Source organism: Kogia breviceps, chromosome 2 (genome assembly GCF_026419965.1).
Source record: "Kogia breviceps isolate mKogBre1 chromosome 2, mKogBre1 haplotype 1, whole genome shotgun sequence".
In the NCBI taxonomy this organism is placed as follows: domain Eukaryota; kingdom Metazoa; phylum Chordata; class Mammalia; order Artiodactyla; family Physeteridae; genus Kogia; species Kogia breviceps.
In genome coordinates this window covers 4,931,346-4,958,121 of record NC_081311.1, presented here as the reverse complement: position 1 = coordinate 4,958,121, position 26,776 = coordinate 4,931,346, and the positions used below count along the sequence as shown (strand labels likewise).

The following is a 26,776-nucleotide window of genomic DNA, read 5'->3' as shown; positions in this document are numbered from 1 at the left end:
CTGGGCTCAGGTTTGAGATCACATTGGCAGTCTCATCTAGCCAGCTCCGCCTAGAAAATAGAAATAGACGTCAGGTATATTTATCCTCTTACAATTAGTCACCTGTCACTGGATCAGGCCCTGAGCCGAATGTGCCGTGAGACCGTTTCCTTCTTGAGTCTTTCCAGTCGTAGGTGTGGTGTGAGTGGCCCAGAACCCACCTCCTTGCACAGCACTGGAGCAAGGGGCCCCGGGGTCCGTGTTGCTCAGTTTAATGCAAGTGCAGACACAGTGCTGCCCCATGGGACAGGGCGGCATGGGTTTGTTTGTTTTTTTTTCCTCCCAAACCTGTCATATTTTGAGTGTGAAAGGAGAAATCAAAGGCAGACTCTCTCCCCAAAAAGGTGGGGGGCGGGGGGAGCGGGGGAGCGGGTGTGCTTATTTACTCAGCTCCTCAGTTATTTATCGAAGTGTACTCTGTGTAGCAGCCTGCAGAGCACCTGATCTCTCTTTTGCCTCCCTCACCTCGATTTACATTTTGTTTGTTACATACAGCACCCCGGAGCCCCGCAGTCTCTCCAATCTGTGCAGAACAAAATGTGCTCGCAGCAAGATCTTTATCTGCCAGGTTCGGTCTGGGACATTTGTCATGCAGGGATTCCCTTCATGGGTATTTTTGGAGACTTGGAAAAAATTGTGTGCTTTTCATCAAAACCCACATACAGTGGGGCCTAATCCATTTGACTGGGTGATGGAAATTTTTGCTCTGTCTACTCTTGTGTATACGGAGATTTTCCTGGGACTAGACGATGTTTAAGGTCCCGGATTTATGAACACTCATGATCGTCAAGAGATCATCTAGGCACCCAGCGGGAGGCTGTTGATGCGGGAGAAGCCAGCTTCCCTGAGACAGCGCGGTCTGGTTCCCAGGGAAGAAGCTCGGTGTTTTGTCACTAGAAGAAAGACTATTGGTAGGTTTTTAAGAATTGAGGAGTGGCAAACCAGGAGTTTGGCCAAGGTGACCAGAATGATCCGTCGATTCCCATTGCGATCCAGTAATTAGTTTGTTCTTCCTTTGTCTCAAAAGGAAAAAAAAAGTAAATCCTCTTTTTCTTGAAGCCTACATTTCAGGAGTCACCTTGATTCCCATTGATTCCAAACCTCAGTTCATCATTAAATTTGAACAAGAGATGCTCCAGGGGAAATGCATAATGCAAATGCCAAAAAAAAGAAAAAAGAAAAAAGAAAGAAAGAAAAAAGATGAATACTGGAGAATTGCATCCAAGGCTTACTCACCTTGAAGACCATTGGTTCTCCGGGGTTAAACCCTGGGGACATCGCTGTGGCTGAAGCTCAGTGCTGGCCCCCAGCCAGCGTGTCCTGTGTTAATGGAAGGGGTAATAATCAAAGTGAGGACACCGTTTTGGGAACATATTTTTTTTCCAATCCCTGCGTTCGCGACCACTTGTTTCTCCCTTATAGGATCCTCCCAGCCTGGAACAATAGAGGCCGTGTCAGTGACAGACAGCGCCCTCTGTGACGCTGCAGCGGTGGTTAATGAAGAACTCTTTGTCACCAGCATCTGTCTCCTGAAACATTGGCTGTGACATTTTTCAGGCATAATACAAGAAAAGTGTCACCTGAGAGACTGGATATAATAGCATCTTTAAGAGAATGCTTTGCATCACTTACAAGCTTTTCAGAAGCATTAAGCATTTGGGGAAGCGATGAGAATCGTATTATATTAGGGCCTTAGTCAAAGTATTATTTAGTAAAGGTTAATAAGATTTTAATTATATTCAGATTCCTGTTGAAGGTAACATTTTATGTACGTGTCCACACAATACAAATTTCTGAATACTTTAATTTAGACCACTTATGAGGATTATGTATTTTGTTAAGGGTCTTTATTTATAATAGCCAAATTTGTTTAATGGTTCTCTCTACAGAAATCTGCATTAGCTGAGTTATAAAGAAAATGAAATTATTTAGTGTATCCATTGCATTTCCAGATTGTGTAAAAATATTAGTAACATTGATTAACTCTGGATAAATCACGAGTGCTAATAACAAAATATCACAAATAATTCATTCAAGCATTTAATTCTTGTGCATTCTTCTATTATATGTTGGAAACAAAAAGATATAAATTGTAATGGGGTGAAATGAAAATAAATCAGGATTTCTGAAATTAAAGATAAGAAGGCAGGAATTATAAAAGACCACTTCCGTGATGGGACCTGCCTCTGAATTTAATCATATCACCTTACATAAGGTCAATGCCCCCTTTTTTCAGAAATGAGTTTTCCAGCAGCTCCTTCCCTCTGGCGGCCTTTTATCACTTCAGGTTCTCTGAAAGTTCACCCCCATCACTCCCAGCCCTCAGGAATTTAGATGTAGCAGGGTGTGGAGGCCACTGCTGGGGTGAGGCAAAATGGCAGCAAAAAACGAAAGAATGAAAAAATGGAGATTTTGAGCTGGCAGTGTCTGAGTCAAAGGCAGAGGCCTCAAAAGGTGTGATACCAACATTTCCAACAAAATAATTGAAATAGAAAAGAAAAAAAATAAATTAAAAGATTTGGCGCCTGTAAGAATCCTGTCTCTACTTTCTGGGGCACCCAGTTTAGAAGTGTGATACCCCAGTAATGCTAGATAAAATGACAGGTCACTGTCCTCTGCATCTGGGTTATTATGACAGCACACAGATAAGGGAGTGGTGTGGACAGCCAGCATCTTTTGTATTACCAAGAAATGGAGAGGCCTAGTGTCCTGGAAAGATCTCCTGACAAGCAGGCAGGGCACGGGGGACACACCTGATGCTTCAGAATCACAGACCCGGGTTCCAATCCTGCTCGTCCATTTCCACTGAACAGCACGCTGGTTTGGGGAAATTCACGGTTTCCTCGTCTGTAAAACAGAGTTCAGGATGGCGCCCCCTCTGGGGGAGGGTGTTATAATGGGGGCAGGGGTGTAGGAGAAATCTCTGTACCTTCTCACTTTTGCTCTAAAAAATAAAGTCTATTAAAAAATAAAATACGGGGCTTCCCTGGTGGCGCAGTGGTTGAGAGTCCGCCTGCCGATGCAGGGGACGCGGGTTCGTGCCCCGGTCCGGGAGGATCCCATGTGCCGCGGAGCGTCTGGGCCTGTGAGTCATGGCCGCTGGGCCTGTGCGTCCCGAGCCTGCGCTCCGCAACGGGAGAGGCCGCAACAGTGAGAGGCTCGCGCACCACAAAATAAATAAATAAATAAAATAAAATAAAATACAGTCTGTTTTTTAAAAAGAGGAGAGGAATGGTAGCCGTCTCACAAAATTATGTTGAGAATTCAGTGAGACTCTTTCTATGAGGCTTGTCATGTAGTCGTACTTAGTAAGTGTTAGCTAATTTTATAACATTCATTATTAATCATAGGGGCAGAAGTATGTGCTTAAAAACAACTTTTGAAAAGTTTTCTCAAGTTGTTTTTAAGCATTATAGTCCTTGTGAATCATAATGAATATTATAATCTTATGCTTTAAAAATCATATCTGGACAAGACAGGTAGGATATAAGATTAATAAAGGAGCTATTTTAATAAGCATTATCCAATCAAATAGTAAGTCAGAAAAGGCAGAATCCTTTCTATTTTCACAGCTTCGCATTCTGAGGTCTGGTTTCGATTTCTCTGATCAGAGTCACTCAGGATGTTATAGAGACCCCTCGACATTATTTACAGAGGTTCCAGATAGTAAACTCTTTTTCATATGATGTTGCAGACAGAAAGGGCCCAAGAGACCCCCTGCCCTAACCTCTTCACTTTATCAACTCTTGTTCATTGTTCACAAAATAAGATGCCAAGGGTCCCGTCTCCCAGCCCTGCTCTTTCCAAAACTGGGTACCCGTTAGCTGCTCACGTCCCGATGTGTGTGATGTAATTGTCTGTCTGTGAAATGGCGTTTGTCGTCGGTAACAGACAGATCATGACTGCAGGCCTTTTTTTTTTAACAGCTTCACTTACACTATTTGGAATACAGTTCACTTCTTATACTAAAGGCTGGACACACTCAAAATTGTTGCCTGTAGGTGAGAAATGGATACATATTCCCAAGGTCCTAGCATTCAAAATCACAGTGATCTGTGCAGTTTTGTTTCTGTCCATTGAAGCTCATTTCAGAATCCTTTATTTAAAACATTTCTGAATAATGCACTTCTTTATTCAAGGTCAACACAAGATAAAGTTCATTCCAGAAATGGTCGGCCCAATATTAGAAATGACACTGATTCCTGAGACAGAGCTTCGCAAAGCCACCATTCCCATCTTCTTTGACATGATGCAGTGTGAATTCCATTCCACCCGAAGCTTCCAGATGGTAAGGACGTGGGTGTGCAGTAAGTGGGTTGGAGAGAAAAGGGGGACAAGCCTGAGTGCCTTGAGACTTATAGAGGGTTCTGCAGTTACACATGCTGAATATGAAAAACATAGTTCCCTACAGCTTCAGAGAGAAAAGTCCGAGACTTCCCTTGTGGAAGAAGGCCTGTCATTCTTAGGGAGGATCACCCTCATCTTTAGAGAACGTTGTTCCCCATTTTTCACTTTTACTTACTTTTAAGTGGATTTACGGACACATTCAAACTGGGTAAAACTCTCTCTTTGGCCCTCCTTTGTATGTGCACTAGAGCTTTTGATCAGATGTTACTGTATTCTGTCAGACAGGCTGCTTCTTACTGAGTCGTTATTTTGAAGTGTAAAGTCTTTGCCTTTATTTTAAGTGTGTGCCTTGGTCTTTTTACCTGTGCAATGGAACTGATGAAAATTCCATAAAGAAAGTGGATATAAAGTGCTAAAAACATCCTGTATCAACATGAAGGACAAAATCTGAATTACTGATATGTGAAAAGGAACAAAATCTCCTTCCCTTGATAAGTATGGTGTTTGTGGATTCCCGGGTGGGTCTGCACAAGCCCGCACACATGCACATACAGTGGATTTCTCCTTTGTGTGCTAATGGTTTGCTTATGATGCTTTGCAGGAGGCAAGAGAAAAACCCAGAGATAGGGGGGCCTCTAAATTGAAAACTACCTCTGTTAAAATATTATAGTGATTCAGGGGAATTAACGAACTAAGCATTTTACACAAATTTTTGAAGAATTTAGAGAGAAATTCCTATAGTGAATGGAAATCAAAACTGCGTCCATCAAGGTAACATGATTTTAGTGAGATCTAATATTCAGAGAGTAGGTTTTCCTTCCTCACTTTTGTGATGTCCAGTTTCAGAAACTTGGAATAGTTTATAGGCTTTAATTGGTCAGTCTTTGTCATTACTGCACGAGGCTAGTAGCCGCGAAGAGCAATTTTACTATTTCCCAGAACAAAAGTCAGATACAAAGGCCAAAGAAGCCCCGTCTGTGAGTAAGCATGGCATTCAGACGCTGAAGTCTGGGTAGGTCCTAAAGCCCTGCTCAGTCAGGAACCACCTGGGTCTTGAGCAAATCACTGACCATCTTTATGTCTCCAGCTCAGAGCTGTAAAATTGGTTTGAAATCGAATCTATTCGAAAGAGCTGTCGTGAGATATAAAATCAAACCCATAAAGCCCACCCTTCCTTCCTTCCTTCCTTCTTTTCTTTCTTCCTTCAGGGTGAGGAAGATTTCCTTACATTTATTTATTTGTAAAAGTAGACTATTTTGAACGAGCAGCTGGCTTGGTCTGGTCTGTCTGGTTCACCGTCAGCCTTTGTACACATGTGGCGTCACGTCGTCAACATCGTTGTTCTTCTGGTTTGTCAATCTATCAAGGACATTTTCCTCGACCGCAGCGCAGTTGCCATGATTTCGAGGATGGTATAACATTTCATAGAACGAGCGGCCTCGTCCTTTCCGATCCCCTTTGGTGGCACATCTAGGGTGTATTCACTGCTATGAATAAATATGCGGTGAACATAATCACGCATGTAGCTTGAAGTTCTTTTGAAAGCTTTCCTGCCGTACAGTCTCAAAAGTGCAATTGCTGATTCAGAATATTTTTTGTGACTTTTGACATTACTGCCAGTTGATCTTATTGCCGTAAGATGTGACCCATCCCCACTGCCACCGGCACGAAATCATGGCCCCGTCTCACCGCCAACTCACCGGAACTAGGGACTGTAACTTAAAATGCCCTTCCCTAGGCTGCAGATGCATCAGGTGTTTTGAATTTTGTATGAATCAAGCCTCAGAGAAGGACCTTATGGAAAGATGCTATTAAATTAAAGAATCAGGTAAAGGAGGAAAATGTATTTATATAGATAAATGTTACTAGCCTGGGAATATAAGATCAAAAACCTTTAAAACATTATGTCATTTGTCATTCTTTCAAGGAGTCTTTGGGTCAAAATAAGGATCGTTGGGATAAGAGTTTGGTTTCTGAATTGTTCTCATGTCCTCACATTCATTGTCTCACTCCTGTTTCACCATAGTTTTAAAATGTCTTATAAGCACCTTATGTGCATGTGCTTCATTTTCTCCAGTTCACAGAGTTCTCAGGTTTCTCAGTAAATGGCCCAAAGTTGACAAGAGCCGCAGCATTTTTGCCTCCATTCTCAAAACTCTGTGCCCAGCAGTGGCTTCAGAATCTGTCCCAACATAATGAGACGTCTTTCCAGAAAACCAAATGGTTTGTAAGTCGCACCATGAAGTAATTACACCCATTTAATTCCACCACAACAACTTCCTTAGCCTAAAACATGCCTCACTTGGACCTGTGTAAATAAAAATACAAACATGAAGACAAAGGTCCCCCCAAAAAAGAAAACACATTCGGGCTAAGTGTAAACAGCTGCTCGAGTTTTTTGGGGAAGCATCCTTGGCCATCTGTTCGTTGTGTCGTCGTCTGCTTGTACCCTCACAGACACGTGGTAGGACACCTCGAAGGTAAAAATCAAGGCAGAGAAACGAAAACTTGTGAAAAAAATCTCTCTGCCATATTAATGTGTTCTGGTGAATTGCAGAACGATCAATTTCCTTCTCGTTGGGACATCTCGGTTTTTCTGTTGACCCATCTCAGCCTCCCGCAGGAGGCCACGTGCATACCGTGTGACGTCACCCTTCCCAGCTCTGCCGCTTCCCCAGCATCCCCGTGTCTGCCTGGCTCCTTTTGTCATTTGGTTCACGGGTCCAGCCCCACTGGCCCGGCCTTGGCTTGCCCTCTTGGCCTCCAGGGTGGGTGGCAGTGACTTGTGGGTTCTTCCTCTGTCTCATTCCCCCCCACCCCCCCGTCCACCCCCTATCCCGGGCTCTCCTGGACCACAGCCTTCGTCTCTCGACTTGCTGTATCCTTTCCGACTCCTTTCTGTTCTCGGTTCAACTCTCATCCTCCAGGGGCTGCTGCTCTCCTGAAGCCCAAGGCTTGCCCTCTCTTCCTTGTCGGTGATGTCGGTGAATATGCGTGGCCGCACATGCACAGAACAGCAGGGCACGGCCTTCCCCGCCTCCGTCCAGGGAGCTCCTGGGATGCAGCTGACTGGCTGCCGTTCGACCTGCCACCAGTTCAGTTATCTAAGCTTCTTAGTCAGGCGAACAAGGCTTAAGTTGGCTCTACCTTCACAGCAGATGTGCAAACCTAACGGAGTTAGCGGAGGATTACGGTGTTTCATGTTTACAGAACTTCAGTGTTTTGAGCATGCGATGTATCGTTCAGGACGGGGCTGTTCAGATGCTCCTCCCGCACTGCTTCCCTCCAGTGCGGTCGTCCCAGTGGACACGTTCTCTTCGCGCTCGCGTTGGCACGCGCCCGACCTTCCCTGCCGCTGTGGTCCCCGCCAGCCACTGCCCCCCGTCCCCACCCTACCCCACCCCAATCCCAGAGATCCCAGAGTAGCCCGATTAGCCTGAAACTGAGGACCTTGGGAAATCTTGGGGGTTTTGTTGTTTTGTGTCTTTGTGGTTTTTTTCCCAAAGGAGGGACCTTACGTGTGAAGATTTCAGGATCTGCCCAGCTAGCACAGAGAGGTTTGGGGTCATCCTTGTCTTAGGGCCTCTTACAGCATCCAGTGGACCAGCTGAGCCATGTAACCACAAGATGAGCCTGAACGAACGCTTCCCCCATCCCACTGAGATCCCTGACCCCAAATGAGTGCCATTCTGAGTCTTGGCCTCACTGGATTTTGCCTCAGAAGAAGAGCATACCTTTAAATTCTCTCCTAGCACCTTTTTAAACAAATGCATTTGTTATGTCCTTGGAAAATAGAGAACTAACAGCTGAGAATTGCAGCAAGTGACTCTTTGGGCTCTTAGACCCTTCCTAAAAATGGGATGGAAAAGGCCCCACAGCAAAGTAATATTTTCAGTCATGGAGCTATTTTCTGTCATCTTCGTGAGGGTCAGCAAAATGCTCCACAACTTCCAGAGATTCCTATTTAGTTGTAAAAATATTAGAATGTGAGTAATGTTTGTGTCTGCAGTGTTTCCGAGTTCCTGTTTGAATAATCTCTTCCTACTACCCAGGCGGGTAACCTTAAGCAAATAATTGAATAACCCAAGTGGATGCTGGCAGCTTCTGCCACTTGGTGGCAAAGCCAATATATTTTGAACAGTAATATGAATGTGAATAAGTTTGCTGGTGATTTTATCTTGTTTATTCTTTTTTTTTTTAAACGTCTTTATTGGAGTATAATTGCTTCACGATGGTGTGTTACTTTCTGCTTTATAACAAAGTGAATCAGCTACACATACACATATATCCCCCTATCTTATCTCGTTTATTCTTCAGTTCATTAGGATTTTGTTGATTGGTTTGTTTTTGCTTCCATTTAAAAAATAATACTTGATTCTGCCGTTTTGGATGATTGGAGGGGAAATGTGGCCCAAGAATTAGGCTTTTATTTCACTGAACCCCAGACCCAAAAGTGGTCCAAGAGATCATGGAAAATAATACCCTGGACTTGGAGTTCTGATGACATTGAATCCTATTAGAAAAGCTCTGCATCAAAGAGATGCCTAGACTCCCGTAATCTCCTTTGACCAACAGGACTTACTGTGCAGACTTGTCCCTGGAGTGTCCACTGTCAATGAACACAGCCCTCAAGTCAGTCCTCCGTCGGGGTTGCATCGCAGTGGGGCACAGCTACACCTGTCCGAGGTGTTGCCAGGTGTAGCAGCCAGTTCCTCCACCAGGCTGCTGCAGGTCTGGGGCTTGGGACCTCTAGGCTCACGAGTATTTCACAAAAGCTTCAAGGTCACGGAGCTGCCCACTTGTTAGACGTAGAGGATGTGGGGATTTTAGAACGTGGGATATGGAGTGCCAGAGATTAATTGAGTGTGTAATTAAGTGTACAGAGTGGTTAAGCAAGAGGAATGCAGAGTATACGGCAACGTATTAGTGTGTCTGAGCACAAGGTTTAAAGGCTGAGTCATAGATTTGGGTCATGGTCAGCTGGGTCATAGTCAGTTACTTTCCGGGTATCAGCATGTGAGCCCGGAAGGTGCCCCAAAGGTGGCAGAGAACCAGGCTGCTCTCTGCCAGGCCAGTGCCCTCTTCTTGGCCATGGGATCCACACAGACACAGTTCATTGACTTTCTCCCCCGCAGCCCCTCCAGTGAGGCTAAAGAGAAGGGCACGGTTCTGCGGTGCTGTTGCATTGGACAGTTCCAACGGGGGGTGCAGAACCAAAGAGAATCTAATTTCCCAAGCTCTCTAGTACTACGGGGTGGTCTAAGACCATGGTCCTACCTCGAGAACCTTGTGAGAAGCTTTTCTTAAAAAACAGAAAGTAGGGCAAAGTGCACCCATACAGGCAGACCCAGGAGATATTGTAGGTTTGGTTCCAGACCACCGCGATAAAGGGAAATCTCAATAAAGCGAATCACGTGAAGTTTTTGGTTTACCAGTGCATATAAAAGTTGTTTATGCTATACTGTAGTCTCTTAAGTGTGCGGTAGTATTATGTCTAAAAAAGCAATACTTTATTTAAAAATACTTCATTGCTAAAAAGTTAAAAAATACTTTATTGCTGAAAAATGCTAACCATCATCTTAGTCTTCAGCGAGCCGTAAAGGCTGCTGGAGGGTTTGAAATATTGCAAGAATTACCAAAATATGACATAGAGACACAAAGTGAGCAAATGCTGTTTGAAAAATGGCACCAGTAGACTTGCTCAATGCACAAACCTTCGATTTCTAGAAGACGCAGTAATGCAAAGCGCAATAAAAAGAAGCATGCCTGCACCCAGGATTATTTGCGAATAATTTAGGGTAATTTAGGTTATGATTTAGGGTTATTAATAAAGGGTTTCGAAAGAAACCCTTTCGCTAAGGCACTAAGCTGACCGTGGTGCTGGAGCTCAGCTTTCTCCCAGCTCTTGGTAACCTCTAAGCGCTTTACCCATGTGGTGAGTTATTCGTGCAGACCTTTCCATCCTGGTCCTCCCTTGCTCTGACGTAACCCCAGATCTCTTCTGTAAATGTGTCCCTGGATGCCTGGAGAATGCAAGCCTGGTTTTTATACACTTACAAATGCATTATAGCAAGAATGGTAAATCTAAGCCCCAACAGCAATGGTGCATTCCAAACCGAGGAGAACTGGCTTTTGGATTATCCACGCTGAGACCCTTCACTCCACGATCTCCTAAACTGGAGCCAATGACCCATGGTTCACAGTGGCACTGAGTGGTGAAAGCAGTGGTTCTTTCTAAGTTAATTGAATTAACGATGATGTTAATACATTACCGCTGAGAGCATGGCTCCCACCCACCCACCCAGACATCCTCCACTGTGTTCAACCTAACAGCAACCTTCTGAAAAGCCCTGTCTACGTGGCCTCTTATGTTTCATATTCTCAGAGGGCTGCTGGTATCAGATGCTTAGAGATGCTCTGCTCAGTATTTTAAGTTGGACACCCTGTGGATCTTTTCGAAGCAATATTAGTGTTTCAGAAAAGAGAGGAAAAGACAATGATTTTGCTGATCCCATGAGTGAGCCTCTGCTATCTTTTGAGCAACACAGTAAACCCTTTGCTGATTTTATCCTAACCATGGAGAATCCTTTCGCAGATTACCAGACAGCATGCATTTACAAGTAAGATAATAAGCATGATTTTTATAAAACCAGCTCTCCTCTCTCAGCAGACGTACTTTCTCCAGTTTATTTGGATCATTTAATCCTGATTTTGATAACCGTTCACAGCACAGGAGCAAACTGATTCTAGTATATTCTGTAAAAATTAACGAAGGCCCTAGAATTCGAGGCTGGCTGCAGATCTGTGGAACTGAATCCTTGCTGATAAACGGAGTAGAGTTGCCAGGTGTTTGTGCAAATTACAGAGTTTAGACTAGAGGTTAGTAAAATTAGAATCAGCTGTGTTCTTCTGATTTACTTATCATTCATCCACTCTTTTTAGAAAACATTAAATTCATCAGTCAAAATTCGATAAGCAGCCTAGTTAAGGAGCTGGAGCTTCCTTTATTGCCCTTGTTTGTGACAGTGAGGTTTATGTGGAAGCGGAGAAAACATGCCATTTCCAGAAAGTAGACTCCAAATTCAAATACCTTCTGACTAACTGGAGATGAGCAACCTGAAATGCCAATGCGCGCTTGCCCGTGTTAGGATGAGGTATGTTTTTCTTCATTCTCTAAGCCTTCTTTGTTGTTTGCTCCTTAAACATGTGTGGAATTGAGTCATGTGTTTGAATTAAATTTAGTCTTATTTTGTCTCTCGATTATTTCTTCTGAAGAATCAGCACCCGCCACTTAATATTTGGCATTCCCATCATGGAAGATGGGGGCTGCCAACTTTTGGTCTAGTGGCAAAGCCGTCTCTCCTGTGCTCGTTTCCAAGAAGAACCGCCTTTTGCAGAATTTTTTTCTGTGAGGAACAGAGTAATAGCGGGTTAGTATCCAAAGGTGGTTATTATATAGTAAAAGTCCTTTTCATGACACCTCAGGTGAACAAAAAGAAAGCAACTCATGCTTTCTTCTTCAATAGAACTATGCTTTTTTTCTCTGTTCCTAAAAATCCCTGAACTTCTTAATAAGCCCAACGGAATCCAAGAGGCTGTTTATTTGGGGGAGGAGGCAGTGGAGCAGAGAATTGCCGGGATTCACTGAAGTCCTAGTTTTTGTGATGTTGCTGAGTCCTTGATGTCAAGCAAGAATCAATACTTCTCTGCAGTCCTGTTTTAAGCCTTTGTTTCATCTGTAGCGTGGTGAAATTGTGGCTTCGGGCAGCGTGCCCCAATCAAGATCACGCTCTGGGTTCCCTCCTTGGGTCTCACCAGCCCCCTTGCCTTCCGGTTCCCAGGGTCCACAACCAGCTGACGCTGCAGCATCCGTGCCCTGGGTGGCCGGTGCAGTAGACGGTGCCTGATGGACCTGTTCCAAGCGCTTCGATGAAAGTGTTTACCACTTGGCTTGCGTGGCCAGGAGAGCAGCTTGTGTCTTAGCGACCTACTGGCCCACTCCTTTGGGGTCCTGTTCAGCCCTCCCCAGCTTCAGTTTTACACCAACTCTACCCAATAATTTATGTGCACGTAGCACATTCATCCCATTAGAGCATCCATGTCAGGTGCTGTCCTAGGGGTTGGGAATACAGCAGTGACAAGAGAGAAGAAAATTCTTTCTCTCACGCAGCTTAAATTCTTACGGGATCCGAGTAATCGTTGCCTGGGGAAGCAACGTCTGAGCATGTGTTTCACAGAGATCCCACTAGAGGTGGGCATACAAAGTGAAATAAGTCCGAAAGGGAAAGACAAATACCGTCTAATCTCGGTTATATGTGGAATCCAAAATAGGACACAAATGAACCTATCTCCGCAACAGAAACAGACTCGCAGACATAGAGAACAGACTTGAGATGGGTGTGGGGGAGGGAAGGATTGGGAGTGTGGGATTAGCAGACGCAAACTATTATATAGAGAATGGATAAACGAAAAGGTCCTACTGTATAGTACAGGGAAGTATATTCAATATCCTGTGATAAACCATCATGGAAAAGAATATGAAAAAGAATATATATATATATATATATATATATATATATATATATATATATATATATGTATGACTGCGTCACTTTGCTGTACAGCAGAAATTAACACAACATTGTAACTCAACTACACATCAATAAAATGTCTTTATAAAAGGGATCCCAGAGACCCTTGCATACATGCCATGGTCTGCTTGCTTTGTGAGCCCTGAATTCAGCTGTTGTTTCCTTCAATTCCTCCTTTGCCCATCTTCTTTCAGTTCAGCGTGGGTGCCTCCATCTCTAGGGAACTAAAGCTCTTGCAGCCCCTTCTTCCTACCAGGCCCACATCCATGAGTAACTGCAGGACCCCCTTGCAACAGGGGCACTCACCTGGCCAGAGTCCCAGTACTGAGGTGGCTCTGAATTCTGCCAGGGCCGGGGGACTGGGCAGCGAGGATAGGGATGCGTGTCCATCATTATTGCGGTAGTTGTTTCCAGCCTGATCGGCCGTGGGGTCCGTGACCTCTGTGAAAACATTTTAGAGAGTCACTCTTCTCCAGAATTTAAGAGTTTTCCTGAAAGCATGAGACAGAGAGACCATCAGTTGTGAGGATCCTTTCCCACCATGATATTCTGGAAATCTAATCAGAAGCTTTGGGGAATTCAAGGAAAGGCCTGGGATGGACCTTTTTGAGGTGTCTGCTGCTCTGTCTTAAAGGCATTGCCCCTCTTGTTTTTTATTCTGTTTCTCACCCAGAGTGAGATATTTCACTAGGATCCATCAAGGAATGGCAGGGAAGTGGCCCTTTGCCTGTTTTCAGATTGCAGAGAACTCTGCGGGCAAGTGACACAGCATCTGTGCTTTTCCAAGAACCCAGGAGCTATTTTAACAGTTACTTGCTCATAAAGATGAAGTTTGGGATGTTTTATCATGTTGCTCCTTGATTTTTCTTCCCTGTAGTTTCCTTGTCTGTCTTTCTCTGGCTCTTGCTCCTGTGACCAGAATACGCATCAAGGCTTCATTAACCAGGGAAGGAAATGAAAGAGTCCCACCGTGACAGGGGCTCATCAGAAACCCCCAGGAGTTCGGGAAGGACAACTCAAATGAAATCAGGCTTCAAAGGTGTAGGGCAACTCTCCGACGGTGATCTGCCGGCGATTTATGTATTATTGACGCTCAAGTCACGAAATGAAATATCCACCATGCTGATTATTTACGCTTTCTCTGTTTAATTATAGTTTGAAAATGAGATCATCACCAAGCTGGATCATGAAGTGGAAGGCGGTAGAGGCGATGAGCAGTACAAAGTGTTATTTGATAAAATGTAAGTGTGGATTAACAGTGGGATTTATGTCAGAATAGAGACAGGGAGACTGTAATTAGACGACAGTGAACTTTGTAGCCCAGAAATAATTAAACGGTGTTAATAATGGAAAATATTTAAAATTACACCTCAGTCAAGTTTCCTTTGCTGAGTGTGATTAACAAGGTGTGTGTAATTATTTTCCAGTCTCTTAGAGCACTGCAGGAAGCACAAGTACCTTGCCAAAACGGGAGAAACTTTTGTAAAGCTCGTCGTGCACCTGATGGAAAGACTTTTGGATTACAGAACCATCATGCATGATGAGAACAAAGAAAATCGCATGAGCTGCACTGTCAACGTGCTGGTGAGTGAAAAGTTAAATATCCGGTCTTCCCAGGAAGCCGGAGATTGAACCAGAAGCTGAAAGCCTTGTGAAAGCTGGCCCCAGAGCTTTGCAGAGCAGGACACAGCATGCTTTGCCTGTTTCCTTGGCTGCGGGAGGGAAGGAGGAAGGAAGAACTGTTTGCATATCTGCTTTAAGCACGTCAGCAAAATCATCTTCCTTTTGGGTGCTTTTGCACTGTTCTTCCCCTGGTTCAGAATGCTGAGCCGTCTTGTTTTGTAAGCAGGGGAGCGCCCTCCCTGATTGCAGATCCTAAGTGTTTCATTACTAGGAGACTGTAAACACGTCCTGTAGTGGGTCGAATGGTGGCCTCCGAAAGGTAGGTCCACATCCTAATCCTCAGAACCTGTGAGCGTGACCTTGTTTGGAAAACAGACGCTCCCAGCAGATGTGATTAAGTCAGAGATCTTGAGATGAGAGCGTCCTGGATTACCCAGGTGGGCCCTAAATCCAATGACAGGTATTTGTATAAGAGACAGAAAAGGAGAAGACAGAGACCCAGAGCAGAAGACCGCGTGAAGAGACGGGCAGAGATGAGAGTGACGTGCCCACAAGCCAAGGGACACCTGGAGCCGCCGGAAGCTGGACGGGGCAGAAAGGAAGCCCCCCTAGTCCCTTCAGAGGGCATGTGGCCCTGCTGACACCTGGATTTCAGACCCAGGCCTCCGAAACTGAAAGAGAATATGCAGAGCTATTGTTTTAAGTCCCCAAGATTGCGGTAATTTGTTACAGCAGCCGTAAGAAACTCGGGCGTGGCCACATGATGGCTTGGGTGAACTTGACCACCGCCATCCCCTGGTGTCTTGCAGAGCTGCTGTCACATGGTCAGGTTCTGTGGACATCGGTTTTTGACGTGGTTGTGGTACATCAGGAATGCTTCAGGGCGATGAACTTCTAGGAAGCTTGACGACCAGCTCAGCTGCAGGGCGCGGCTGGTTGGCCTCGTGGCTCTCAGGAGCCGCACGGCCACCACATCTCGCTCCAGAGCTCTCTGCATCTCTCTGCCTCTTCCCCCTCTGCTGCTTCCTAGAAGCTAGACAGGAAGACTCCTGGCCCTTGGTAGTGTTTTCCTCAGTTTCCCCCGCCTGTCCCCATGCAGGAATGCAAGGAAACACCGTGCCTGGTTTCTCCTCTTGACCCCTCTGGGTTGTGTCCTCATCACCACCTGGTTGTTGGATAGCAGGTGGTTGCCCTGGCCTGACTTCCTGCCGTTTGTACGGACTTGTAGGCGCTTTGAGCTTATGGGAGTGGACTTTTGTGCCAGGTGGAGCAGGACACATCATTCATTCTTGAAAATCACCAGAGATGTTTGGAGTAAAAAGATAAACAAAAAGGAATATTTTTCACCTTCCATCTACTTTATTGTCAACACCGAATCTGAGCTTTGCCACGACGAGCCGGCCGCTGAAACCTCGCGCAGTCTCAGCCCTACATTCAGGGGCCGGGCAACCCGTTTTGGCCAATGATAAACATTTCCAGTGCAGGTTTTTCTTTTCTTTTTTTTTTCCTTGAAAAAATCTAAACACGAGGCACTTCTGGTTTCTGGTCCAGTATGTAAAAGGAGCTTGGAAGTCGTTACTCCTATCCTGACCACAAGATAAAAGCTGGCAAACTGAAAATCAACAACTCCTCTTCAATCCACAGGGGAAACTCCTGCTCCCAAAATTGTGATACAGAGAATCCCAGCGTCCCGGAGCAGAAACTAACACTGGAGGCGGTACTGGACTCCTTTTACCCAGTACATCATGGCCACTTTCAACATGAAATAACAAGGTGTCTTAAAGGGAAAAAAAGACGCAGTTTGAAGAGACAGGACATCAGAGCTGGCCTTGGACATGGCTTTAGAGGTTTTAGAATTATCAGACAGGGCATTTAAAATGACCATGATAAATATGCTGACGGCACTAATAGAAACAGTAGTCATTATGGAAGAACAGGTAATGTAAGCTGAAAGATGGGAATTCTAAGAAAGGATCAAAGAGAAACTGCTAGACACTTGGAGAATGAAGAATGCCTTTGGACTTATCAAGAGACTGGACATGCATGACTGAGGAGAGAATCAGTGAGCTTGAAACACCTAAATATGTTTGCATGTGCGTCATGAGGGCCGGGGGCCACTGGAGGAGTTACTACAGCATCCATCCCTGAGATCTGGCCCACTGGCTCTGTTTGCCTCTCCGTCCACCTGTAGCCTGACGGTGCTAGGGTGGCAGCGAGCTCTGCCCCAGGTAAGGGCCTTGATCGTTTGCTCAGGAGTGAGCCTGGCCCTTGCTCTGTTGTCTTCCTGCATTCTCGCCTCTGTCCGTAGGAATTTACTTTGATGATGCCAGTGTGGGTCACACAAAATAGAAATCAGTGTCTTTCTGCAGGAGAGAAGCAGAAACCTTCTCCAGAACGTTCCCTACCGTGGACATACTTTTCTATGCTCCCTCTGAGCCTTAAGGCAATCCAAAAGGCCCATCTGTGTCCAGAAGGAAGAATTATTATTATATTGATTAGGTTTCCAGCTTTGATGATTGACATTACTGTTTGTTTCAAGCAGGATCTTTCATGCTCACCAGGGTGCAAAACCTAGTGGAGAAATGGTGACAAGCTCTGAACGGGGCCTTTTGTCAGAATCAGACTCAGAATCAGGGTCAGAAAAAATAAGGTGCTGTGAGGACACCTGAGATCATAGTTCCTGACGTTATGTTGTGTTGCTCTCTCATCCTGAGATGATCGGACATCATTCACTTCCTTCAACTGGAAACATCCTGAGTCATTCGATGAAGAGTCCAGTGCTCTATTCTTAACTGTTTCCTGGGGAGGGTAAGATGGATCCCAGACTATCACAATTCTTTCCTTTAAAAAAATAGAGATCGGGCTTCCCTGGTGGCGCAGCGGTTGGGAGTCCGCCTGCCGATGCAGGGGACGCGGGTTCGTGCCCCGGTCCGGGAGGATTCCACGTGCCGCGGAGCGGCTGGGCCCGTGAGCCATGGCCGCTGAGCCTGCGCGTCCGGAGCCTGTGCTCCGCAACGGGAGGGGCCGCAACAGTGAGAGGCCCGCGTACCGCAAAAAAATAAAATAAAATAAAATAAAAAATAGAGACCTATGGATTACAGAGAACAAAAATGGATTTTTACAGATAGATGTTCTGTCTCTTAATAGTCACTGCCAAGAACATTTAATCATATAAATATATTTCTAACCTCCAGGTCCATTTTTACCTTTTCTCCCGGTACTTTTCTTGTGAAACAAATAGAGTTTCATAGAAGTGAATATGTCTGTCCATCTCTAGATGAGTATGGATGTATAAACATACATCTAGAAACATATAAAATGTACTCAACTGATCACTAAGCAGAAATCCCCTTGAAATCCTAAGGTTAAACAATAAAGAACGTAAGATTTATTCATCAATAAATAAATGTAAGCTCATTGCAAAATTTCCTTTAAAACCAGGGCTATTATTATTATTCTTTTTAATAGAGTTAGTGGAACGTTCTAAGTTGTGTGGGCTTGTTAATGTCCTACTCTTCCTATCACTTCAAAAACAAATTAAAATTAAAAAATGAGAGACAGGGGCTGTGATTCTACCCAGCGGCCTAGTCCTTTAGATGTACCTCTGCAAGCAAGTCTTCACGTGTACTGGGTCACGGTTCCCGCTAGGCAAAATGCATATTTGTAATTAAGTGGAATTTCATCGTCGCCTCATAATCATGAAATCTTTAATTACTGGTTCATGATTTGTTGTGTGTCACCTGGCTCTTCTATGCAATTATCATCATATTCATACCCAAGAATGGTAGAATCATTGTTTTTTTGTTTTTTGTTTTTTGTGGTACGCGGGCCTCTCACTGTTGTGGCCTCTCCCGTTGCGGAGCACAGGCTCCGGATGCACAGGCTCCAGATGCACAGGCTCAGCGGCCATGGCTCACGGGCCCAGCTGCTCCGCGGTATGTGGGATCTTCCCGGACCAGGGCACGAACCCGTGTCCCCTGCATCGGCAGGCGGATTCTCAACTACTGCGCCACCAGGGAAGCCCAGAATCATTGTTTTACAGACATAAGTTAGGTCCTTCATGGCCCCTTTACAGGCTAATTAAGGTGGTTCCAACTAGAATTCTAAAAATCTTAGGATGTGTCTTAGTTACGAAGGAGTACAAAATTGAAATACAGTGAAAATGCTTGCGCTCTGAAAGAGCAACGCATAGCGCTGGACTGGAATTGGGGACCTAGTCCCAACAGGGTTGCTTGGACAGATGTCAGCCCTGGTGCGGAGAGGACCGTGGGGGGATGGGAGGCTGCCCGCGGAGCCCAGAAGTGGGGCACCGAGCGGTGTGAACTTCTACATAAAGAAAGAAAAAGTTTTATAAAGAAATTGGTATTTGAGATGAACGTCCTTCAGTTCTAGGGAGGTTTTGAAGTCCTAGGCAGGGAACAGAATGCAGAGCAGGCAGGAAATAGAAGACACTTCCGTATCTCGGAGAGAGGGAGGAAAGTCGCATGATATCCCGTTGTGAAATTGTAGAGGAGAATGATCAAAAGCTTAGGAAAGGATTAAAAATAGGAGTGCAGAAGAGGGTGGTGTGAAATCGTAGCGTGTAAATACTGGTGAGTTGGAAGTGAAGGGCTCATCCTCTGCCTTTGATGTAGGTTCCCTTTGTTACATCGCTCCGAGCCGTCAGCTGAAAATATCCTCATTACCCAGACACAGCACACGAACCAGAGGACACGCAAATCTCAGGTGCTGCAAAATGTGAAAATCTGGGTGCGTCTTTCTAAACGCGCCCCCGCTTACTCTCTGCATTTGTTTATGATTTCTTTTCGGAGAGATCAGCTGTGGAAGCAGTATCTTTCTTTGGCTAATGAAATGAAACAGGCTGTTTCATCTTCTTGGGTAATTGCATGCCTTTATGATGGCGCTATTCACTAGTTATCTCAGGCACCACCCTGTTCTAGAGTTCTAACATCGTGTGCAGTGCTAAATTTCACGTTGAAAGTGGCAATGGTGTTTCCATACCTGAGGCCTTGTTAGGTGACTGTTCTGCACCTTTCTGGTGCCTTGTGAACGATAAAGATTTTAGAGTGTTTATAGAGATTTCACATTAAGAAATATAATTGTAGTAGAAATATTTACGCCCATCCTGAAAATAGTTTACAATATGTTGTAAATAATTGTTGATAATCTGCTAACTAACCTTCCTCTATCAATGCTGTACACGAGGTGTTTTTTAAGCAGCAGCCAGTTTTCTTGCTGTGTTTTGGAAGGTCTGTCTAGAACAGCGCTTTCCGATGGACATTTCTTGATAATGGAGATGCTCGTATCTACACTATTCAAGACAGTAGCACCGGCTCCATATGGCTGTTGAGCACTCAAAAGTGTGTGGCAAGGGCTTCCCTGGTGGCACAGTGGTTGAGAATCCGCCTGCCGATGCAGGAGACACGGGTTCGTGCCCTGGTCCGGGAAGATCCCACGTGCCGCGGAGCGGCTGGGCCCGTGAGCCATGGCCGCTGGGCCTGCGTGTCCGGAGCCTGTGCTCCGCAACGGGAGAGGCCACAACAGTGAGAGGCCCGCATACCACAAAAAAAATAATAATAATAAAAATAAATAAATAAATTTTTTAAAAAAGTGTGTGGCAAGTGCAACTGAGGAAGTGGATTTTTAACTTCATTCAGTTTTAATTAAATTGACTTTCTATTTGAATACATGTGGCTCGTGGCTGCTGTGTTGGACATCAGGTCTGCAATGCCACGTTGCCTTCCTGGGGCTCTTGGTAAGTGAGGCTAGACCCAGCATGCTTTACATCATGTTGACGATGCTTATTCCAAAATATTTTTTTTGCTTCTAATGAGATTACAGTGGTTAAGAATGGTGAAGATATCATATCTGTGGGTAATCCTTCGTTTTAACTGAAAACAGGTGACTTTCAAATGACAGAAGTAGATTTAAGCCATCACAGCTTTTATTTTATTTTTTAATTTTTAAAAATTTGTTGCCAAGCATGTTTTTTTGTCCTTTTTGTTTTACTGAAATAGAGTTGATTTACAGTGTTGTATTAGTTTCAGGTAAACAGCAAAGTGATTCAGGTCTATATGTATCTGAATATATAGATTCTTTTCCATGATAGGTTATGACAAGATATTGAGTATAGTTCCCTGTGCTGTACAGGTCCTTGTTGGTTATCTATTTAGATGTGATATATATATATATATATATATATATATATATATATATATATATATATATATATACACACAATGGAATATTACTCAGCCATACAAAAGAATGAAATAATGCCATTTGCAGCAACATGGATGGACCTAGTTATTATCATACTAAGTGAAGTAAGTCAGATGGAGAAAGGTATATGATATCGTTTATATGTGAAATCTAAAAAAAATGATACAGGTGAACTTATTTACAAAACAGAAATAGACTCAGAGATTTAGAAAACAAACTTATGGTTACCAAAGGGGAAGGGGGGAGCAGGGATAAAATAGGAGTTTGGGAGTAACATATACACACTACTCTGTTTAAAGTACAGGAAATGTATTCGTTAGAATCACACCCCCCTCAAGCCAAAAAAAAAAAAAAAAATGAAGAACAGTGTAAGGTGTTTTTGCATTTTATGTGAATTTATGGTTCATATCCAAAGATCTGGGTCCATTTGGCTGTGTTTGACACACGTTGAAGAACTGTGGATTTTTAATGTATCTGTGACACGTTTTATAGAACAGGTTTCTTAAAACAGTGTTGTGGTTTGATTTTTCAGAATTTCTACAAAGAGATTGAAAGAGAAGAAATGTATATAAGGTATGTGAGCATCTGGCTCGTCTGCACCCTCGACCCGTTTATGATAATTGCTGTATGTCAAGTCCATGCTAAAAATTGTTTCATAGCCGCAGGGGTTGATCTTGTAGGAAATCGTGAAGGCTGGAGTTTGAATTTGATGGAGCTCCCAGAAGTATCGTCAGGCCTGGTGCAGTTTGTCTGTGCCGATGTGGAGATTCGGGGTAGGGGCATCCTTAGCCAACTCAGAAGAAGATTATTATTTCACAGGGCTTTTGTTCCTCTTGACCAACCCTTATGGCCCTTTAGAAAAAAGGCACTGCCACAAATTTTATTGTTTCACAGTCAGCCATATGATCAAATGAGAAGTCCAGTCTTAACTTCATCAGAAATAAGGCAATAGTATAAATTTTCAGTCTATTCTTACCTGGGTACCAAATTCTCAAGTTTCATATTTTCTTCTGGATTTTTCTCCTTCACTTGCCTTTTTCTCTAGGATGGTGGGCTATGATTGGTACCCTCTTCTTCTTGGTCACTCTTAGGGACCAGTGTCAAATTTTAGCAAGATTACCACTTATGAGACCAGAATAATTATATAATCCACGTGGCATTAGAGTTTAATGATGGATTAGTTACATGAAGCATTATTTTCTTTCTTTTTTTGTTAAGTCTCTAGTGTATTTATTTGTATAAAGAGTAAACAAAAACATGATTTTCTAACTTTTGATTTCTAAGACTTTTTAACTTTGTCCTTTAAAAACAATACCATGTGACTATAATAAACCTTGAGGAAAACAGTCAGTTTCTTTTATCCAAAATGTAGGCTGTGGTGGGAGGGAGGGAGATGCAAGAGGGAAGAGATATGAGGATATATGTATATGTATAGCTGATTCAGTTCGTCATGAAGCAGAAACTAACACACCATTGTAAAACAATTATACTCCAATAAAGATGTTTAAAAAAAAAAAGAGAAGTGTATACAAAAAAAAAATGTAGGTTGCTTTATATTAGAAAAGCAACTTTTATTTCTTTATGGCGGGAATTCTTTGGCTCACGTTCGCTGTGATCATTGGAGCTCTTTATTCTTATGGATTTGTATTTTTATGGATTTTGTGTGTGTATATATTTGGACTCAATAGAAATGTAAGACATCACAGTCAGACATTGTGTTCTCTCATTTCAATTGCAAGAAAGAAAACTCTGGGAAAGATGAGAAAGAATGAGAAACCTTGACGTATAAATCCACCTCCTTGTGCCACCTTCAGTTTTGTCCTGAAAAGAGAGGACTTAAATTTAAAAACTATATCTATTGTCTATTACTCTGGTTGGTTTTTCTTAGTGCTTTGTGTACCAGAAGCTTCCAAGGCATCATGCATTGTGAAGATGGTGAAAAGAAAGTATAGAGATGATTTACTGTTGAAGGTAGAATTTAGCTCTTGCCATTCTCAACACAAGTTATTTGGTGATGCTTTAAGAATGCGCCTGTGTTTTATCATCCCAGGTATCTGTACAAGCTCTGTGACCTGCACAAGGAATGTGACAACTTCACTGAGGCAGCCTACACCTTGCTTCTCCACGCGAAGCTTCTGAAGGTAGTAAAATTACCCTATACTTTCATGATCCTGTCACCATAAATTGTAAGATCATTGAACATTTGATTTTTCCACGGCAGATTTCAGTAAACCTAGAACTTAAGATTCTATGGACGTTGACTCAATGCAGTGACACAAACAAAGGTAGTTAAGAAGTGCTTTGATGATAGCTCTGGCTCTCCTGGATGCAAACTGGACAAGATGTCAGAGCAAGTTACCACCGGGCATCCTAAACACCCATCGTTGGTCCTGCCAGCAGTGAGTTAGAGATCCTGTGATTCCTTATTCCTGCCAACAGGACCCAGTAGTGCCGGAGGGCGACCTCACTAAGAAGGAACTTCTGTGGCACAATAGCTAAGAGAGAGGATGAGCCCACCTCTCATTATTTTATCACGGAGTATAGGGACCAGATCATGGCTTTTCTCTCCATGCGTTCTAAGCAGCTCCATTGAGATCTCCTCTTGGTCCGTCAGTTCACGTTGGACTTCCCGCCTGATTCTCCTGGGGGATGTTACCCCTCAGCATAGGTCTGGCAGGACAGCTTTCAGCTCTCAGTGTCCTTTTGCTATTCAGGTAGCTTTGGACATAGATGTGTGTGTGTGTGCGTGTGCGTGTGTGTTTTGCCATAATATATTCATGCTCTCCCCATGTCCATTTTCAGCCCAGTTAGTCATACAGAGTAGACCCACAGGAAATAACTGGGTGGTTGTTTGTATTGATGGATGGCAAGATGGATGTATGGGTGGATGGATGGCTGTGTTGATGGATGGGTGTGTAGGTGGATGGGTGTGTGGGTGGATGGATGGATGTGTGGGTGGGTGGATAGATGAGGGACTTTCTTTACAACTTCTAATTTTATACTTCAGAACTTTAGCAAGTCACTGGATCATCTTTTCCATTATACCCTCATAAAAAATTGAAAAATTATCAACTGGGTAAAGAGGAACAGCTACGAGAGTTAGAACTGAGTTGAGTGTCGCTACATAAAGATTTGCTCATTCAAGGGATCCTGTGTCTAAAGTCAAGCCAGGCCCCCGCGTACCAAGAACTGAATGAAAGGAAACCGGATGCGATTACATGAAAAATGAGCATTAAGCAGTGTCTGCTGGGTGATGAGAGGACTAAGGAGGGCGCCGCGTTAGGCAGTGAACCCCCAGCAAGAATCTTCCAGCCCGTGGCCCCGTCCTGAACTCTCCAGTAGCTTGTGTGATATGCATACTCATAAGCCGCTTTAGGGACACTGGAATGTGGAGATTTACCTTTGCCTGAAAACGAGAGTCCTTTATAAAGAAAACACAGTGAGACTCGTTTCAACCTGAATGCCTCACCCATAGTCATCCATGGTGCCCTTCTGGCTTTGCACCATATAAAGCTCTCCTAAGGACTGTCATTTATGAAGATAGAGATATCAGTTGGGGCATCTCACACCAGCCCTCCCACTTTGAATTCTAATGGCTTTCATTTGTTAGAAACCCAAATTTTAGTAACAGGGTGATTTTGAAACTACGAAGATATATCTTTTACACCAGGGAAATTAAAATGGGCTTGACAAGCTGCTTGGTCACGCTTTACTCTCTCTCATAGTACATAAATTTTTCTACGGGCGCGTGAATGTAAAATAGGTATATGTGTATGAAGTATCATTTGTTTAATCATTGCACTTATGGAGCACAGACGGGTTTGTCACAAACGGTACGAGGATGTTTCACAACCCAAATCAATCGGCCCAATTGCATTATCATTTCCACTGGGGTTTGGAATTTTCCAGTTAGACGCCAGATAATTGCTCTCCGTATCTTTTACATCATTACATTTTGCAGTTTGTCCTAAATATGTTTTGATATTGCAGTAAATGTGAATTCATGCTGGTTTATCAACACACTAAAGGATGTTACTTGTATCTTTATGGAAATTCTTCACCATGATTGATGTATTCTTGTTCATTGAGTAAAAATCCTCAGATAGGGTCTTCTTTTTTTGGTTAAGGCTATTTTGTCAAAAAAAACAAGCGCAATAAAAACATCAGCCTTTCGCCTAGCCATCAAGTTATTTCATCTCATTCTTTAAGTGGAAGGTATAAAGGAGTTTTGCTTCTCCGTTCAATATATTTTTAGGTGATTTTAAACTCCAAGGAAGTTACTTGGCGTCCAAACTTTCTTATTCTTATTTATCTTAGTGTAGTTACATTTCAGAATCATGTAAAATTTTACTTTTACCCTTCATAAAAGTAGAAATCTGGCCATGTGGTGAAAATGCCACAATTAATTGAGTTGGTAATTCCCAGTTTTGGTTGGGCTACGCACTTCTCATTTGAAGGTGAAAGAATTTGCTGCAGCGTAAAGGTTTCTCATTCTTACTTGACACTCCAGGTGCTGGAGAGCCCATCTGGCCCCATGGCCATTTCACCCTGTTCTTTGGAGCCCTGAGGTCCAGCGCGGAGTGCTCCAGAGCCCTTCTGGCTTCGGGAAGGTGGGAGGGGGTGTGTGCTGTGAGAGCCCGCCTCTTAGGGAGCCTTGCACTTTTGCAGGCCTGTCCCTTAGGGCCTTTGCTCTCTGTCCCAATGGTTCCTGTCTATTTCTCGTGCCCCCTAAAATGTGGCACCACAGCTGGTCCCATTGCTCCAGATGTGGCCTGGCCAGCCCTGAGTCCAGTGGGGACCCCCCCGCCCCGCTGTGGTCCAGGCAGCCTGCAAGGCCGCTGCTTTCTTGGTATAGCATCCTCATTGTCCTGTCTTCAAACAGGGTTGAGACCCACCTCCTGAGTCCAACTGATGAGTGAGCCCATCCTGATTCTTTCCTCCAAGGAGCCTCTGCAGACCCCCTCGTCCTGCCTCCCGCCCTTAAATTGCCCATGAAATCTTTTCTGCAGAGTTATTACATATCACTGTGCTCTGATTTGTAATAGCACTCTCTCGGGGGCAGGCATCTTCTGACTCATCTTTGACCTGGTGCCTTGCACATAGTAGGTCCCCACCGAATATTGAAGTTTATTGAACCCTGTATTTAGTGCTATTGATTTCTTGAGCATAAGTTTAGGAGTTTAGGTGTCAAATGAGCTTGCCTTCACTTTGATACATCCTTCCTTCATCCCATAAGTCCACTGTCACGTCCACAAACGCTGGCCAAGCCCTGCCTTTGCGACAGGCCACATGCCTACAGCTGAAGATCCCAAGACACCTCCCTGTCTGTAAGGAGCTTTCTTTACGACCTGTAAGTGGAATCCATGTGCTTTCTGCTGTTGATTAAAATGTTGAGCAGCACAGGACTGAGGCCACCGCCCAGGGATGCCCCACTTGAGGCAGCCATAGATCACCCGGTTCCTCATTCATCTGGAAGGTTCCAAGGCATCATGGGCAAGCTGACAGTTCTGTGCTGCCCAGAACCAGCTGGGTTTCTCTTCTGTGTGAATCTAGACACAGCTTTGCCTTCTTCTTTCTTTCACTCGTCTTGAGGCCTCTGCACAGAGGTTCTGCCCTCAACTTCAGACAGTCTGATGGCAGCAGCTCCGACGACCCCCGGAACCACGGCCCGAGTGCCTACACTGAATTCAGGGCTTACTGTGCATTCTGACCTGACGGTGGGGAAACGGTAGCCCTGGCTGTGCCCTCACCTGGCACCACTCATGCTTTGCTTTTGCCTCAGTGGTCGGAGGACGTGTGCGCGGCCCACCTCACCCAGCGGGACGGGTACCAGGCGACAACACAGGGACAGCTGAAAGAGCGGCTCTACCAGGAAATCATCCACTACTTCGACAAAGGCAAGGTAAAAACAAAATGCAATTTTTCTGATATTTTCCTCTTTGTGTGCACCTTCT

General features: G+C 44.2%; 1 protein-coding gene across 2 annotated transcripts in view; it reads left to right on the top strand.

The window, feature by feature from the left end:
* DOCK1 (dedicator of cytokinesis 1) overlaps nucleotides 1-26,776 on the top strand; it is a 504,544-nt gene that overhangs the window by 415,845 nt on the left and 61,923 nt on the right. For both annotated transcript variants that reach the window (XM_067024326.1, XM_059053852.2), the window contains exons 33-38: nucleotides 4,179-4,327; nucleotides 14,133-14,218; nucleotides 14,405-14,561; nucleotides 21,355-21,395; nucleotides 22,873-22,963; nucleotides 26,605-26,724. In XM_067024326.1, the coding sequence (XP_066880427.1) occupies nucleotides 4,179-4,327; nucleotides 14,133-14,218; nucleotides 14,405-14,561; nucleotides 21,355-21,395; nucleotides 22,873-22,963; nucleotides 26,605-26,724 (644 nt within the window). The remainder of the gene's footprint in view (nucleotides 1-4,178; nucleotides 4,328-14,132; nucleotides 14,219-14,404; nucleotides 14,562-21,354; nucleotides 21,396-22,872; nucleotides 22,964-26,604; nucleotides 26,725-26,776) is intronic.